Raw genomic sequence first — 15,929 nt, 5'->3', positions numbered from 1 at the left:
GCTTATAGGATGAAGAAGTCCCTCCTGATGTCTATCTCCCTGCTAAAGAGTGTGAGTTTGAAGCTGTAGTACTTAAATTACATTCTCAATGGAAAGAGATCTATCAAATAATTAGATGACTTCTCAAAGCAATCTATCCTTATGCTTGATATTTCATAAGAAACTCGGAAGGAAAATGTTGAAAAGGTCTGGTCCAAGGAGAAATACTTTGGCCACCTAATGAGAAGGAAAGACTCACTGGAGAAGAGCCTAATGCTGGGAAAGATTGAGGGCAAGAGAAGAACGGGACAACAGAGAATGAGGTGGCTGGATGGAGTCACTGAAGCAGTAGGCGTGAGCTTAAATGGACTCCAGAAGATGGTAGAGGACAGGAAAGCCTAGAGCAGGGGTAGGCAACCTTGGCTCTTTTATGACTTGTGGACTTCAACTCCCAGAATTCCTCAGCCAGCGTGAGGATTTTTTTAAAAAAAATGTGGGGCCCTTGGTGCTCCCAGAGCTTGGTTGTTTGATTGCAGACATTTCGTCACCAAACTAGGTAACATCATCAGTGCTCATTGTTAACACTGACTTCTTTTTAACATTTTAAACTTTCTAACTGTTCTATTGTTCCTTTATGAGGTTGTAGGCCCACCCAGAGTAAATTGACAGTGAAATGGGCCACACATAAATTTAATAAATAAGTAAATTAAATTAGATTAGATTAAATAAATAAATAAATAAATGGTGAGCACAACCGTGTGACTCAAACCCACCTCTTTTTACATCCATCATGTATGAGGTAGAGAATTAACACTCCCCCTCCACTTTCTAAGTCAGAGGCTTCTGCAGACTTGGTGGGGGGGGGCACTTTGGCCTGCCCAGGTCCATCTGCCCAGCTCAGCCAAAGTTGCAGAAAAGCACAATCTGGCTGACTGACAAGAGAGAATTCTTGAATTCTTTCCGAGGGTGTCTTTCAGCAAAGGCTGGGCACCGAATGGCCCCATGTGGCTCAGTGGTTCAATCTCTTCTCACAATTAACACATCTGTATCTTTATTATCCAGTGAGATTCTGGAAGCATCTTTTTGGCTGATATAAATGCACTGCTTTTATTAAGAATGCTTCCTTTATTATTATTATTTTTCTCCATTAGCATGTTTGATGTAATTATTAATTTCCGTGGGATGTTACAGGATGGTACATTTAATATTGTATCCTGGAACGATTAGAGAATACTGTTGTTGTTGTTGTTTTTAAATTGCACTTGGTTGTAAGGGAGGGGAATCAAAATCCATAGAACACCTGCACATTTAGCTATATTTATTCAGGCCATTTCTATTCTCTGATTCTGCCTATTTATAACTACCCACGTGATCTTTGTGCTGGATCAAGGAAGTTGTTGTCCCCGTAGGGCTTTTACACCAAAAGAATGACATTTCTCGTTTTCTCACGATATCTTGCCGTTTCTATTACGAATTATTTTTTTTTATTGAAAAGTTTTACAATACATTTTTTAAAAAGACAAAACCCCTCCCAACCCCCTCCCCTCTCCCCAACCCTCCCCAACCCCTCCCTCCCTTCCCCCTCCCCCCTCCCCGACTTCCCAGAGCTCAATACAGGGTATAAAAAATACAATCAATCATAGTCTACCTTATGCAAACAACAATAACTATTAAATCTATCGCACTTTAACTCTTATAAAATAACTACAAGCAATATAAATATCACGTCAGTACTTATTCAAATGCTAGATGAAACTTTTTAGTCCCATATTTATTCTGGATATAATCAATCCATCTTATTACGAATTATTTGAACCTTGCAAGCATGATTACGGGTTAATCGTCGGAACAAAAGGGAACCTGCTGGACGAGGCCGCTCTTACTAAGGTTAGACCAGGGGTAGGCAACCTCGGCTCTTTTATGACTCATGGACTTCAACTCCCAGAATTCCTGAGCCAGCATGGCTCAGGAATTCTGGGAGTTGAAGTCCATGAGTCATAAAAGAGCCGAGGTTGCCTACCCCTGGTCTAGACGGGAAAAAAAAACCTGACGGATGGAAACAGCTACCTTTTTTCCTCTCTTCCCTGTCTAACTCTAGCGCGCGCTTGGCATCTGAGCACGTGCAGAGTGTCAGGGCCACACCTCGGGTTTCGCAAGTCCGCTGTTCGTTTGGAAGCGGCTCCCCTTTCTGCGATTCGCTGTCTTTCCGGGATCCTGCTCGTCTGGGATTCCTTGAGGATCTGGCAAAGGAAGGGCGGGCGATCAGAAAACCCTACAGCAGGGGTCTTCAAACTTGGCCCTTTTGTGACTTGTGGACTTCAACTCCCAGAATTCCTCATCAGCCAGGCACGCTGGCTGAGGAATTCTGGGAGTTGAAGTCCACAAGTCACAAAAGGGCCAAGTTTGAAGACCCCTGCCCTACAGCCCGCAACCCCGAGCTACGACTATTCTCAACAATTTCCGATCAGAAAAATCCGCCGTCGGCGGTACTTTTCGGAGCGCTGCAAAATTGCTGTTTTCGGGGGGGACTCGAGTTTGGGGCGTCCTCAGTCTAGCGCGCTGAGAAAAATAGGACAGGGCATCGAACCCAGCAAAATGGGCTTTTTTCTTTCTTTGTTGTTTTTTCATTCCGAAGACAGGACTTTCTTGGTAGGTCAGATCTTGGGAAAGATCGCGCCCCACTGAACCGAACTTTTTCTTTTCTTTTTTCTTTTAAAAAAAAGAACGCGTAGGGCTTAATTCGTGCGAGCCAGCGATTAACACAGATGAAGAAGTTTCCTTTTAGATGGGATTGTAAACGGAGGCTTAAGCTAAATCGAACTTGTGTGGTTCAGTCCCGAGCGGAATTTCGCGCTGAAAACGGTCCCGGTTGCAGGATAAAAAAAAAGGTTGTCCTCACCTAAGGACGCCCTTGTCGGCGATCGGGTTTAAATCGGCTTTAATATCGCGCGTTTTGCTCTACTAGGCGGTCCGTAAAAGTTAAGTTAAACTTCACAGGATGCGCCACAGGATGCGCAGAGAAATTAGAAATCATTTATAATTGAGGGGGGCGAAATGGAAGACAAGGGTAAAATATGCTTGAAAGGTCACCGTTTAATTAGTCCCTTCGGCATTATTATTGGTTTGATTTTTAATGATTCGATTTAAATAACTAGGAAACTAAGGGACCGCGATTCATCCCCCTTCAATCGGTGAACGGATTTTTAAGAGTAACTTTTTTTTTGGAAACTTCTCCACATCATTTCCAGGCCGCTCTTGCCGTTCACTTCTGTTTTATCCCGCGATAGGAAACAACCCAATAAAATATCCCAAACTGCCCGTAGCTAGTTTCTCTTCTTTTCAAAGAGCAACTTTAAAACAAAATAAATAAACTCCCTTCCTAAAATGTCCAATCAAATCATAAGTTTACCTTTAATGCATTTTTTCCCCAAAAAGCGAGGGGAGGTCGTTTCTTGCAGGATCCCCCAAATCGTTAAAAAAAAAGACTTGCTCTCCGTTCTGTTTATTTTTTTTAGCTGACTCTGGCTAAGATCTTTCTCTTGCTCTAAATCAACATTTTTTTTATTGAAAAGTTTTTCAATACATTTTATCTTTAACAATCCCTCCCCCCCACCCCCCACCCAACCCTTCCTAGCCCTCCCTAACCCTCCCCCCTCCCCTTCCCCCCTTCCCCCTCCCCGACTTCCCAGAGCTAAATACAAGGTATAAAGGTAAAAACAATCATAAACAACCATATGTTAACAACAATAAGCTATTAAGTCTATCGCACTCTAGCTCATGTAAAATGACTACAAGCAATACTAATATCACATCAAAACTTATACAAATGCTAAATGAAACTTTTTAGTCCCATATTTGTTCTGGATGTAATCAATCCACTTTGCTCTAATTCAACATTTATTCCCCACTCCGGATCGATCGCAATTGGAAGACAGCGAATTGCCTCTTCGAAAAAGAAGAAGAGGAGGAGGAGGGGTGGGTGGGTTCGCTCTTCAAGGGCCCCCTCGACCCTCGAAGCCCCTCCGATCGCCTCCCGCTTTCCCAGCGACCGTTTCCCTCCTTTGCCCGGCTGGTCAATTTCAGCGGGTCAATTTCCTTTACAACGAGGGGGAGGAGCTTCGGGGGGTGGGCGGGGCCTGTCCTCCACTCCGGGCGCTCCTGCCAGCCTTCCCCGGGGGCAAAAAGCCTCCGAGCTCAGTCATCCCGGAGGACAGGACCGGGGCCGGCAGCGGCGTCGTGGCCCCGGGCGGCAGAATCCCGGGAGGCGCCCGCTTGGCTGAGAGCCTGCCCCGCCGTCTGAAGCGGGTGGCCCGGCTGCCCCCTCTGCTCTTCGGGCACGGTCGCCTCTCTGCAGGCGGCTGGGCTGAAGCCGCGCACCGCCGGCCGCGCTCGCTTGGGACCTCAAGCGGAGCCGCGTCCGTCGGGGCCGAGGCTGATCCGCCACTCCGGATCCCGGTCCGAAGAACCTGTCTCCGCCTCCGCCGCGCCCGGGCCTTTTCCCTGGCGCGGAGATCGGCGAACGGCGGCGGGGCGGCGGCTGGCTTGCGTCCGGAGCCGGGAAGAGGCTGGAGGGCAACCGGTGCTCAGCCGGCGCTCTTCATGCACCTGCCGCCGCAGGACGCGCTCCTGAGCATGGGCGACGCCGGGGTTGGCGGCGGCGGCGGCTTCTCCTCGCTGGCTGGGTCCCTGCTCAGGAGCCCCGGGTCGGGGGGTCCCTCCTCTCGGCTCCATAGCATCGAGGCCATCCTGGGATTTACCAAAGAGGACCCCCGTCTGGGCAGCTTCCAAGGCCAGGAGGGCAGCGGCGGAGCCAAGGCGGGGAAAGAAGCGGCCGAGAAGATGGGCGCCGGCGGGGAAGGCTTCTCCCAAATGCCCGCCCAGGAGGCGCTGAGGCAGGAGCGGGCGAGCCCCAGGACGGGACGCTTCGGAGGTGAGGGGGGAAATCGGTCCGTTTCCTGGCACCCACAAAGGCTTTTGGATCTGAACATCCCTATTTCTCCGAATTTCTGGAGGTTTTAATGTGGCGTCGGTGGGAGCCATATTCAAGAGCCTTTAAAATTCCCCTTCTGTTATCAAAACGATTGTTTCAGTGTCAGTCCCTATTTGTGTTGCCTTATTTTGTAAAAATAATATAGGCGGTATGGATATTAACAAGTAAAAAATTTTATTGACTGTAAAGCTTCTTTCGGTGATTTAAGCTTAGCGGTAACAATTAGGTGGCCAAAGTATGTGAAGCTAAAACTCAAATACTTTGGCCACCTGATGAGAAGGAAGGACTGACCGGAGAAGAGCCTAATGCTGGGAAAGGTGGAGGGCAAGAGAAGAAGGGGACGACAGAGAAAGAGGTGGCTGGATGGAGTCACTGAAGCAGGAGGCGTGAGCTTAAATGGACTCCAGAAGATGGTAGAGGACGGGAAGGCCTGGAGGAACGTTGTCCATAAGGTCGCGATGGGTCGGACACGACTTCGCAACTAACAACAACAACAATTTGGTAAAATCTGGAATAGGGCATTCCCTTTGGACTGATAGTCTTATTCCACTCCTCCAGCTTTAAGGGACAAAAGTTAGACTACCTAACCCAAAGGGCATTTGTGGGACACCTTTATAATAAAGGTGTTTTTAATTACCCCAGAAAACACATTTAGAGATGCTTTCCAGCACCTGCACCGTCCAGACAACATTGGAGCTTTGACTGCTAAAGTTCCGGGCCAGGGAACCAGAAGAATTAAAGTCCCAAAGCATTTGAAGGAAGCTACTTTGGGAAAGGCGCTGATGAAGATTGATCCCTGTTCTATTGGAAACAAGTGATCCATTTCTAAAGTAGTTCTCTTGCTTACAGGCATTGTTCCATTTTTTTTTTAAATAGACTGCATGCTTTTTTTTTGAAACTTGCCTGGTTCTCTGCTTTTTCTGTCCTGTGGTGGTGGCCATCCATATGTAATTTCATCCAAGATGATCTGTCAGAGAGCATGGAGCCCATGCTCAGTGTGTGATGGATCACATACCCCAAAAGAACTTGCAGTTTTAATCACCATCTTTTTTAACCAACCATTCGGGTAAAAATGAAGTGATTTTTGTCCCCTCTAAGAAGAAACGTCTGTACTCTTCATAGGAAGGGATTTGAGGGAGCAATATATATTAAATAAGCTCATTCTGCATGCCCTTAGGATACCCCCTTGGAAGTAATTGGATTAATCTCTTAAGATGTCCATCAGGGCTGCCTAAATCTGTGGTTCTCAGATCCTTGGATGAGATGGGCATATCAGTCATAACCAAAGCAACTTAGGATACCTTGACTTTAGAGGAACATGCTTATGAAGAAATCAGCTTTAGGATTACAGTTAGTTCCTAGTTCACATACTCCTACTGGGCAAGGCCAAGGTCTGTCTCTTGACACTTTTGCCATGCAAACCATGCCATCCTTAGGAACATCTGACGGACTGCTGTGAGAACCAGAACTTGGACTAACACAGGAAGACACTAGTAGCAAGTTCAGAAAACGTGGGTCGTTATGATAATGGTGGTGACAATCTTTTCAATGTGGGGAAAAGAAAAGAAACAATTTACGGTGGGTGCAGAGTGATTGTGGATTCAGTGTTTCTTTGCTAGAGCTTCCGTAAAATATACAAGCAAGACTAGTGGCTACAACCCCTATTACATCCAAAATAGCTTACTTCTGGGTAGACCTGAGCAAGATTGGGCTACAGATGACAACTGGGGCAGCTAGTAATAGTATATTATTGAATCAGAGCAGTCGATTTTTACAAGGACTTTATGTCTATAGAGATTCTCAATCATTCAGGTCACGGTTGTCCCAAAGTGCTTTTTCCAAAAGGCAATTAGACTTTCTTAGGTTTTTTGTTTGAAAATGTTTTGCTTCTCATCCAAGAAGTTTCTTCAGCTCTAACTGACTGATGGGTAGATGGGAGAATGTATACATATAACTCTTTCCATTATAACTCCTTCCATTCTCCATCAGTCAGAACTGAAGAAGCTTCTTGGATGAGAAGTGAAATGTTTTAAAACGAGAGAGAGAGAGAGAAAGTCTGTTGGAAAAAGCACCATTGGGACAACATAGATTTTAAAAATAAATTGATAAAAGAGGAAGCAAAAGTACAGTACGGTAATGTTATTGAGATAATGGTTGTTAGGGCTGTGAACTGATTCAAACTGAACTCCAAAAAGAGTGCGGAGTATGCAGCTGTGTAGAAAAAGCACTTGTTGGCAATCCGTTAAAGTAGCAACATCCATTTCCAGAATGAGGCAGTTCCTGGGGGGGAAAGCGTGGCAGGTTTAAGGAATTGCTGACACTGTGTTTGAACTCCTGCATAGCTTCAAGCAATTTCCTGAATTCAAATCAGAAGCACTGTACAGTTCAGCACTTAATAGAAAACAAACAATTTCCTGCCAGAAAATCTCTAATTGGAGTGTACACCATTAGCTAGAGATCCCATGAAGGCTATCCCAAGTGAAACAAACAATCAATTGAGGGAACCGTTTGGGGGGAAAAATAAAATGGGAGGAAACGATATCGACATCAAGGGAATTTGCATGGGTATGCTTAGCATCAATTGAATGTTCTGATGCAAATCCACTTAAAGGTAGATCAGGCTTTCCCTACTTCTCACTTCCCAGAAACCTACTGTACCAAACATTCGGACAACTGCTTGAGCCCAGAGCTGTCTGTTTGTAACAGTGATGGCAAACTGTTAGATGAAGAACAGCCCAAGAAGAAGCACAGAAGGAACCGTACCACCTTCACCACTTACCAACTTCATGAGCTGGAGCGAGCCTTTGAAAAATCCCACTATCCTGATGTTTACAGTCGAGAAGAGCTGGCCATGAAAGTCAATCTACCTGAAGTCAGAGTTCAGGTAAAAGACATGTTCTTCCCTTCCCTTCCCTTCCCTTCCCTTCCCTTCCCTTTTCCCATCTAGTTGTATCATGGAATTTTGATTAGCTAACCTCTTTTTTCTTCCTTCATTAGAGCATTGCAACACAACAGCAGCCTTGTTTTACTAATCCAATTTAAAGGCCCTTTCTTTCTTTTTGTATTTTTGCCCCTCTGGAGCTAATTTTAGATTTTGCACCCATGTTAAATGGTTTGTAAAGGGATTTTCTCTAATCTGGGTGTGTGAGTGTGTGTGTGTGTTCTAACATTTCAGAGCGTAATTATTAGTGTTTGGTTTCAGCACCTGTAACTCGTGGTCCTTCCACTCATGGCATTAAGAGTCCATATAAAAGGTAGATTGTGCCATTTGCAAAATCACCTAAAATCGCAAAATGGCAATGTAAAAATGAATTAATCTCTTGTTTTGCTTTCTGTAACATTCACCTTATTACAAATGTAAGGTTGTTCCATATTGTTTCTGGATAGGTTTGTGAATAATTGTATGTATTTGGCGTGCGCTTTCCTAAATTTCCACATTTCTGCAAGCAATTTTCAGGAAGATTTGCCTGATGATATAAAATTACTTTCATGGTTTTTGATTCTAGAGATTCGTCACAAAATTTGGAGAACTATCAAAGCCCACTTTATATTCTGATTCAGTGTTAGTAGTTTGAGCAATATAAACGAAGCTTGTTTGTATTAAAATTTGATCCAAGTGAATTTGTAAACAGAAGTCTTTGTTTATTCATTGGATCCTATAAATCTCGGGATGGCGAGAGAGATCCAAAAATGGAAGATAGATAGAAGTTTAATGAATTACTTTTTAACTGAGAATACTATACTGTAGAAGACAGCATGATTAGTTGATAACCCACCTTTCGTTTTAGTGCTTCATTCCTTTAGCTGTTATTTTTCCTTGCAAATTCCAAAATCAGAATGCCCCTTTCTTCCAAACAACCACTTTAAAGTCTGTTTGGAGTATACTTGAAGGTAGTTATTTAACTAATTATGGGAATTTTGAAGCTGAAATTAATTAAAAGAAAGCAAGTGTGTATGTTAATCACTTACGTTATATGGTACACATTTTCTTTCATGTCTCAAAAAATTAATTGCAATGTAATTAACTCAGATCAAACTATTACCGTTTCCATTTTAAAGAAAATGCATTTGTGCCCTTGGCATGAGTCTTTTTAACTGCTTGATCAAATCACAAAGAAGTCATAAGTTGAACCATTAAGTCAAGCTAAGGGACTTAATTATTATGCTTAGCCTGCAACTGCAGCAAATTGGGAAACAGTCCCTTTCTTCCATCAAAATTGGCACTTTTATTTATGTAGGACAGCCCCATAGACTGTCAGACAGAAAGAATCAAGTACAGAGAACTTTCCAGTTGTTAAAGCTGCGGTATAGTAGGCATTTATAATGCTAACAGCTCTGTGTCAATAAATATGGAATAAGACTGCCTGACCTAGAGATTAGAAATTAGTTTTGCATGATATACTATAAAGATGAATAGATGCCTTCTTAGAAAAAAGAAATGCCTAATGAACATAAAGAGAGACATTATATCAGATTACTAATGTAATATAACTTTTTACTAATGTAATATGATTTGTAATCCCTTAATTTGGGGTAATGCTAAGGTGACTTAATGTAGTTGAGCCTTTACTAGCCAGATGCCCCTTTTAATGTTATGGGGAGGGCAAGAACATGTAAGAATGGGGTCTGTTTTGCATTGTAGAGAACAGCAAAACTTGGACAATTTGTCTTTTTAAAAAATAATTATTAAAAAATATAATTGCAATAGTAAAAATATAGATAAAAGAAAGAAAAAAGAGAAGAAAGAGTAAAAAATGCAAAGGAAAGAGAAAACTAGACAATGGAAAGAAAAAAGAAAGAATATAGTAAAAAAAGGAAAGAATTATATAAAGAAGTGACTTCCAACTTTCATTACAAGAAATATAAACCACGTTAGCAACTTTTCTCCACCTCTTAATTTATAGCTAATGATCATTTGATCCCACATCCCACCTCTTATCTTTAAACAAATCCAGAAAGCATCACTATTTCAGCCTGGTGTTAGCAAAGGTCCATTAAGGATTGCCAGAAATAATAGCATATTTATTTTAGCCTTGATCAAATAAACCAACTTTATATTCCTTCCTTTTACTTCTTACAACTGTAGTCCATTCAAATAACGTCATAGAACTTGGTTTCTTTTCATTTCTTTTTTACTTCTTCTCTCAAGATTCATCCAAACTTTAACAAACCTCTTTTGTAAATCCAATATAAAAGAATTATTCAGGTTATTCTCTTAGTTTGTTATTTGTTATTTCTATTTTATTATATTAAAGCATCAATCAATTTCTGGTATGTCCATTTAAACATCTTTTCCATATCATTCTTGGAGCCTGTCATTTCTAGTTCCACTTTCAGCGTCAACTCTTTCTGTCTTGTCAGATAAATCTTGCTTCCCTTTTGCCATTTCTTCAAAAACATTTTTGCTATGTAACTAAACATATTATGACAGAGGCAGGATTGGAAATAATAACAGTTGGAATCAAAACTGGAAATAAAAACACAACCTGAGATATGCAGGTCGTGCCATTTTATGAGCTGGACATACAGAAGACTTTGAAGAGCTCATTTTAAAACATGTAGAAGGAAAATGAGAAATCCAGGATCAGTTTAAATAGTGAAGACAAAAGGAAAAAACATTTAAAGCTCATTAAAAAAGTGTAGAAGGAAAATGAGAAATCCAGGATAAGTTTAAATAGTGGAGACCAAAGGAAAAACACAAATCATTTTACCAATTTAATGAAAACAAAAATGGGTTTATAAACCAAGAGCTATAATAAGAGCAATTGTTGTGGGAGAGAGGAATGGCCACTGTCAACAAATTCAAACATGCATTCAATTAAAATTGTTTAGAACCCAAAGTAGGCTTAAAATGCTTCAACCAACATCTAATTTAGGGTGGACATCCTTATTTGTTGTGGTAATGGATACAGTGCAAAATAAATGGGAGCATGATTATTTGTCTTTTATAGATTTTATGGGAAGGAGATTTGAGGGGCTCCACCCCCCTTTAACCTGTATTGAATTTCTTTTAGAATGACAGTGTCCTGAGTTTCCTGATCAAAAGCTGTAGGAAGTCTTGTGAAAAAAATTTAGTTTAGATTTTAGGCTATTTAATAATCGGATAGTGAGTGCTCCTGAAACTTACTTGCTCTTCCATTGGGCCCTTTAGTTTTTGGCTATAATATTAAAAGAGCTTGTATAGCATGGATTCACTTCTTAATAAGTAAATCATTTGCTCTCTTTTTAGTCCTACAAAATAGTTTTTCTGGAACATTGCCTTTGTGCACTAGACTTTTGTGGAACGCAATAATTCAGCAAAATTCTTCAAATTAAATAGACCTAGAATTCCAGTTATTTAAAGCAATGTTTTAAAGACTTTCTAGTCTTTGTACTTTGTACATTTATGCTAACACATTATTTATTATCTGTTCACAACAATGTGAAATCATAGCTGCCAGTTCTTTAGCTTGTGTCTTCATACGCATCAAGTGCTTCCTATAAACCTAGGATGTCATAATGTATCTGTATTGTATATGCGCAGATCCAAGCCATGTGGACTTTTGTAATTAACTGATGGAAATTTTCTCAATGTACAGATTTTCAAAAGTACTGTCCAAGATTTTTTGGTGTGGCACCCAGTGTGCCAATATCCACTGGGACCACCACAGCTGAGTATGCTATAATCTTTAAATTCCAATTTTCAGTTTTCAGATCTTGATATTTGGCAATCTCTAATTCTTTGTCTTCTGTGGTCCTCTGACATCAATTATCCACACTTTCTTCTTTTCAACCCCATTATATCTGGTGTGTTATAGGTTGAGTCTTTATCTGTCGGTAATCCCACTATTATTTATAGCCACCCACTCCAGTGGACTCTCAGTAACCTAGTAAACATAACAATTAAAAACATAAAGAAAACAAGACAACATGGATTTCAAACAACCATTAAAACAGTCCCCCCCCATATTAATCCCAGCTGTGGGACCAAAGCCAAATTTTAAGGGCCTTTGGAGCACCAAAAGTTTATCAATGTTAATTGTTTTTTCTAGCTATATACATATGTGTACCTATGTTGCACCAATATGTTGCATTTCTTACTTTATGGCAAATGTAACATAGGGCATTTTCCCATCAAATTTCTGTCTCCTAATTAATTAAAATATTTAACGAGGGAATCCCAGGTTTCAGTTATAAAACTTATGTATTTGGAACATCATTTAGGATGGCTTTTCAAAAGGGAAAAGCATTGACAATTTTATTTATTTATATTTCATATTTCTAAACCACCCATCTCCCTCAGAGAAGGAGACAATGTTGTCTATGGGGCACAACTAACCGAAGTTGCTGCCAATCAGTCATTTTTATTTTAATGTGACATTAATGTTAAATATATAATCTGAAGTGGGGGGAAAACTCCTATTAGCCAAAATGTAATAAGAAAATATTAAAAATAATAAACTTAAAGTTTAATCAAAATTTAAATAAAATATCAGTCTGATTGATTGAAATAAATGTAAAGCTTTTTCTTCCTAAGCGTGACCTTTTTATAGGCACACAATCCTTAGCACATCAGTCTAAGCCCAAGCATGGATTTTAAGCCTTTTAAAGTTTGTTCACCCCAGTTTGGGTTCATGCGTAATATTCTCTGTGGCTATGCACAACATCGCAAAATCACAGATGACCGATCTTCATCAGTGCACATGGCAATTTGCAAAATATAAGTGGAAAAGACTCTGTCCTGAAGTTATTACACTTTAGAATTCACACCTAGGTAGATAGCAAATAAAGAAGTCAGAAATAAGGAATAAAGAAGAAAGAATATGTTTGTTTTGGTATCTTCACTTGCTTATAGTTGTTCATGTTAGTATGAAGGAACGAAGAATGATGATGGGTGATGCTCTTCTACTTCCTCTCCTCCGCCAATTAATCAAAAAACAGCATTAAATAATCAACTCACCCTCAAAAGTGATCAGTGTAATGATTTTTTTAAAAAGAGAAAATAATTATTGATTTTTTTTTATAAACCTTACAACTCCAAAACCGTTTACCAAAGTTACTTACTGGTGATATGGGTGGCTATATAAATCAGAAAAATAAATAATAAAATATTGCTCCAAAGAGTTCTTCCTTGAATTTCTGGGTTGGGTGAAACTTGACATCTACTGTATCTTCAGGGTTAGTCCTAAAAGTACCAGAAGGTTTTAAAGATAGGAAAGGAGCTTACATTTCCGTAAATTACACTGTGGACTACTAAGTATGTACAACTTAGATTAGAAAAGGGATAGTTCGGAATTTGCCTTTCCTCCAGTCCAAAACTTTGCTGCAGAAACTTGGATGTTTATTGTCTTTCTCATGATGATCCATGGATATGACCTAAAACACTTGGGAGGCATCATGGAGTAGATAACAGGTGTATCTTCTCACTTTATCTGTTAAAAATGAAGTCTTCCTCAAGTTGAGCTCAGCTCTTGGGGCTATGCACAGTATTAAAAAAAAGCTCTTTCTTCTCCCTCTAACACAGGGGCCCCCCAACCTTTTCGGCACCAGGGACCAGTTTCGTGGAAGACAATTTTTCCACGGACTGGAGGGGAGGAGGAACGTACAACCTAGATTCACTCACATGCAAAGTTTACAGTAGGGTTCGCACTCCCATGAGAATCTAATGTCTGATGGACTGAGGTGGAGCTGAGGTGGTGATGCCAGTGCTGGGGAGTATTTGTAAATACAGATGAACTTTCGTTCACTCACCCACTGCTCACCTCCAGTAGTGCGGACTGGTTCCTAAAGGCCGTAGGACACTACCAGTCTGAGGCCCAGCTCTAATACACACACCATCATAGTAACAATAATTTAATAACAGTTGTTGTTGTTAGTTGTGAAGTCATGTCCGACCCATCGCGACCCCATGGACAATGTTCCTCCAGGTCTTCCTGTCCTCTACCATCTTCTGGAGTCCATTTAGGCTCACGCCTACTGCTTCAGTGACTCCATCCAGCCACCTCATTCTCTGTCGTCCCCTTCTTCTCTTGCCCTCAATCTTTCCCAGCATTAGGCTCTTCTCCAGTGAGTCCTTCCTTCTCATTAGGTGGCCAAAGTATTTGAGTTTCAACTTCAGGATCTGGCCTTCTAAAGAGCAGTCAGGGTTGATCTCCTCTAGGACTGACCGGTTTGATTGCCTTGCAGTCGCAATAACAGTACGAAGTACTATTTTATGACATGAAAGGCATCCTTCTCTGGCGTGTGGCTAATTCTGAACTCTGCTTCTCTAGGTTTGGTTTCAGAATCGGAGAGCGAAATGGAGGCGTCAGGAGAAGCTGGAAATGACCTCCATGAAGCTGCAGGATTCACCTATCCTCTCCTTTAACCGCTCTCCTCAGCCTTCTGCCATTGGGACTATTGGGAGCAACCTGCCCTTGGAATCATGGCTCAGCCCACCCATGTCGAACAGTAGCCCCCTCCAAACCTTGCCTGGATTTGTGTCCTCCCCGCAAAGCCTCCCTAGCAGCTACACCCCTCCTCCTTTCCTAAACTCCCCCCCCATGGGACACACTTTGCAGCCCCTGGGAGTCATGGGGCCACCCCCACCTTATCAATGTGGGACAAACTTTGTGGATAAATACCCATTGGAAGAAGTGGATCCCCGGAATACCAGCATTGCATCCTTAAGGATGAAAGCGAAGGAGCACATCCAGGCCTTTGGTAAACCGTGGCAGACAATCTGAACTCTTTTTGGAAGAGGTCTCATTTCGTACATCTTCTCTTGGACAGATAAAGAGGACCATTGTTCTCAAGAGTGAATTTCAGTCTAGAAGTAAAGTGAAGACTCAACAATTAGTCAGTGGAACGACGTGTCTCCGGAAGTTGTGGATGCTCCATCACTGGAGGTTTTTAAGAAGAGATTGGACAGCCATTTGTCTGAAATGAAGTATGAGTTCCTCCTTGAGCAGGGGGTTGGACTAGATGACCTCCAAGGTCCCTTCCAACTCTGTTATTCTGACAAGCCATCAGCTGCCTCCTCCCATTTCGATTTTATAATCTTTTGGGTTCTCTGTCCTGTTTCCAGAACAGGACTTAGAATTAATTCTAGGTTTCCTTTGGATGGGATTGTAGGATTTTTTTTAAAATGATCTCATCCTTTGATATCTTGGCTGGATAAAACAAAGACAATTGTAACTTTCATAGGTGAATTTTGTAAACATTAAAGCACAGATATTTTTGCATAATACTTTGAAGAGGTTGACTTGTGTCTGAAATCATAACTGAATATGTTTCATAATTTCTTCAGTAGCTGTTGGCCAACTAAACAGTAAAAGATTCAGAGTGATACGGGATGCGGGGTTGATGAAAATGTGAGTAGGATAACTGCTACTATTTTTTTTCTCTGCACAATCGTTTTATTAGTTTATAATATAAAATACAAAAATACAATAGGGAAAATAGGGGAGGAAAAAGAAGGAAAAAGTGTAGAAAAGAAAGGAAAAAGAAGGAAAAGGCGTTGACTAACCACTCCCTTTGGAGTTGTTATAAGAATAAGATAGTAACATCAGACTTCAACATTTTACTTTTACGTATTAATATAAACTAGCTGTTTCTGTAATAACAAATCTATCTAATTGGTAAAACCCAAAATCAAAGTTTCATTTTTTTCCCACCTCAAGCACAAAGTCCAGAAGCAGTTTCCAAGTAGAAACAAAAGTAATTGTGTGTTTTTTTTCTTTAATCAAAGCAGTCAATTTAGCAATTTCTGCTAACTCCATTGTAGCCATTCATCCATTGTGGGAATCAACTCCTGCCAATTTTATGCATAAAGTAATCTTACTGTTGTCAACATATATAACTTGAAAGTTCAAAAAAAGAAATTCCAGGTCCTTTTCCATTAAACCCAAAAGAAAAGTTTCTGCTTTTACCTTTTCATTCACATTAAGAATCTTCTGCATTAGGATATGAATCCTACTCCAGTATTCCTTTGCTTTATCAA

At 41.0% G+C, this 15,929-nt stretch overlaps 1 protein-coding gene across 1 annotated transcript; it reads left to right on the top strand.

The window, feature by feature from the left end:
* Positions 1 to 3,033: 3,033 nt before the first annotated feature.
* RAX (retina and anterior neural fold homeobox) lies at positions 3,034 to 14,673 on the top strand (the record flags this gene model as incomplete). The annotated part of the gene is made up of 4 exons (XM_081316369.1): positions 3,034 to 3,046; positions 4,025 to 4,909; positions 7,615 to 7,853; positions 14,221 to 14,673. 4 exons carry the CDS (start codon positions 3,034 to 3,036, stop codon positions 14,671 to 14,673), a joined length of 1,590 nt encoding a protein of 529 aa, XP_081172495.1.
* Between the last annotated feature and the right edge of the window lie 1,256 nt (positions 14,674 to 15,929).

Source organism: Vipera berus (assembly GCF_964194415.1).
Source record: "Vipera berus genome assembly, chromosome: 2".
Classification (NCBI taxonomy): Eukaryota; Metazoa; Chordata; class Lepidosauria; order Squamata; family Viperidae; genus Vipera; species Vipera berus.
Note: the sequence above shows the minus strand (reverse complement) of the source record. Positions and strands in the feature narration are given on the sequence as shown.